Here is a 2,362-nt window from a genome sequence, read left to right on the forward strand (position 1 = left end):
AAACAACGTGTGTTGGAGAGGATGTGGAGAAAGGGGAACCCTCTTACACTGTTGGTGGGAATGCAAGTTAGTGCAGCCACTTTGGAGAACAGTGAGGAGACTCCTGAAGAAATTAAGAATAGAGCTTCCCTATGACCCTGCAATTGCACTGCTGGGTATTTACCCCAAAGATACAGATGTAATGAAAAGAAGGGCCATCTGTACCCCAATGTTTATTGCAGCAATGGCTACGGTCGCCAAACTGTGGAAAGAACCAAGATGCCCTTCAACGGATGAATGGATAAGGAAGATGTGGTCCATATACACAATGGAGTATTATGCCTCCATCAGAAAGGATGAATACCCAACTTTTGTAGCAACATGGACGGGACTGGAAGAAATTATGCTGAGCGAAATAAGTCAAGCAGAGAGAGTCAAGTATCATATGGTCTCACTTATTTGTGGAGCATAAGGAAACATGGAGAGCATTAGGAGAAGGAAAGGAAAAGTGAATTGGGGGAAAAAAATTGGAAATTTTTTTTTTTTTTTTTTTTTTACTATAGAGAGTGATTTTATTTTCTGCCAAAACTTGGCAAAAATCAGAAATACCAAGGTTTAGCCCTCTTCTTTTCTCTGTGTCTAGATGGCAACAATTCAAGCAGGATAATTACTTTTTTAAAAAGATAATCTAATTACAAAAAAATTTCCCTTTCCAGGACCAAACACCCATGAGATATCTTATGTTTAACCCACACAAGATGCATTAACTTGACAGTTTGCTGACTTCTAAGAGTGTTCGCTATTATTGCTTCTAAGCCCCCATCACTTATCATCAGGTGGGATTCCAGCCAGGGAACTGGAGGGTGTTCTGAGATCTTCCAGTATTTAGCTCACTGTCCCACGACTGGTTCTCTTCCGTCTGTGGCCAGGTACTTAGTACTAGGTACTACGATTTCTTCTTTCCGCAGGGCAACTAAGAAACATTTTCAGTTTCATGAGGAGCAAGGGCTTCAGGAAGAGTAGTACCACATGGCCCCTGGAAATGGAACCTGAATCTGTTGGTGGCCGGGGTGGTTTCCATGTTGAATTCGGCCACTGGCACTCGCCGGGCAGACACCTGGGGTGCGAACATGGCGGCAGGAGAAACCACGGAGGAAGTTCCCACCACTAGACACAAGTCGCAGAGGGTCAGCTCTTTGTCAACCTCTTCCAGAATGGCAGGATCCAGGTTTTCTCCAAACCACACCACATGGGGTCGCAGCAGACCCCCGCACCTGGCCTCTTCACACCGGGGAAGTTTCTCCACTGGGATCCCAGCATCTTGAGCTTCAGGGTCTGGAGCACCTTTCCCTGATAAAGCCGCACAAATGGGACTCTTGTAATTCTCAGCCACAACGCCACAAGAGGTACAGCGGGTTTTAAATAAGCTACCATGGATTTCCAGAAGGAAAGCTCATCGATGTTCTGAGTGATGACTATGACCCGTCGGCCCTGCTCGCGCAGCCGGGCCTCACATTCAGCAATGGCAAGGTGCCCCGGGTTCGGCTCCTTGCTCAGCATGACCTCCCGCCGGTAGTGGTAGAACTCCCACACCAGGGAAGGGTTTCGTGCAAAGGCCTGCGGGGTGGCCAGGTCCTGAGCTCCATACACAATGGAGTATTATGCCTCCATCAGAAAGGATGAATACCCAACTTTTGTAGCAACATGGACGGGACTGGAAGAAATTATGCTGAGCGAAATAAGTCAAGCAGAGAGAGTCAAGTATCATATGGTCTCACTTATTTGTGGAGCATAACAAATAACATGGAGGACATGGGGAGATGGAGAGGAGAGGGAGTTGAGGGAAACTGGAAAGGGAGATGAACCATGAGAGACTATGGACTCTGAAAAACAACCAGAGGGTTTTGAAGGGGCGGGGGTGGGGGGGGGTGGGGGGTGGGAGGTTGAGGAACCAGGTGGTGGGTAATAGGGAGGGCACGTACTGCATGGAGCACTAGGTGTGATGCCAAAACAGTGAACACTGTTATGCTGTAAATAAACAAATAAATGAATAAATTAAATAAATAAATAAATAAATAAAAGAAAAAAAAAGAAAATTAATTCAAACTTTTCTTATAACACTTTTTAAAAGTTGAAAAAAGTAAATATAAACACATGCATACACATATACACCCTAAAAGGGAGAAATTCTCCTTAAATACTTTTCTACTCTCTCATCAGTTACTTCTTTTCCATCCCAATTCTCTATTCTCGCCCACAGTCAAAAGGACCAAAAGTTTTTTGACATTTGTCCCTTTATTTCCCTCTCCCCATTTCTGCTTTAAAGAATGTCAACATTCTCAGACATTAGTGTAGTTGTGAATTCATAAGAGAAACTACTTGC

The 2,362-nt window shown here is 44.6% G+C and overlaps 1 protein-coding gene across 1 annotated transcript; it reads right to left on the reverse strand.

The window, feature by feature from the left end:
• Positions 1–541: 541 nt before the first annotated feature.
• LOC123925071 (NAD-dependent protein deacylase sirtuin-5, mitochondrial-like) lies at positions 542–1,615 on the reverse strand. Its single transcript, XM_045978193.1, is given in 2 exon segments — positions 542–1,428; positions 1,431–1,615. Coding segments are annotated over 2 exon segments (585 nt in total). The 5' UTR covers positions 1,540–1,615; the 3' UTR covers positions 542–952.
• Positions 1,616–2,362: the final 747 nt, after the last annotated feature.

This window comes from Meles meles, chromosome 14 (genome assembly GCF_922984935.1).
Source record: "Meles meles chromosome 14, mMelMel3.1 paternal haplotype, whole genome shotgun sequence".
NCBI lineage: Eukaryota > Metazoa > Chordata > Mammalia > Carnivora > Mustelidae > Meles > Meles meles.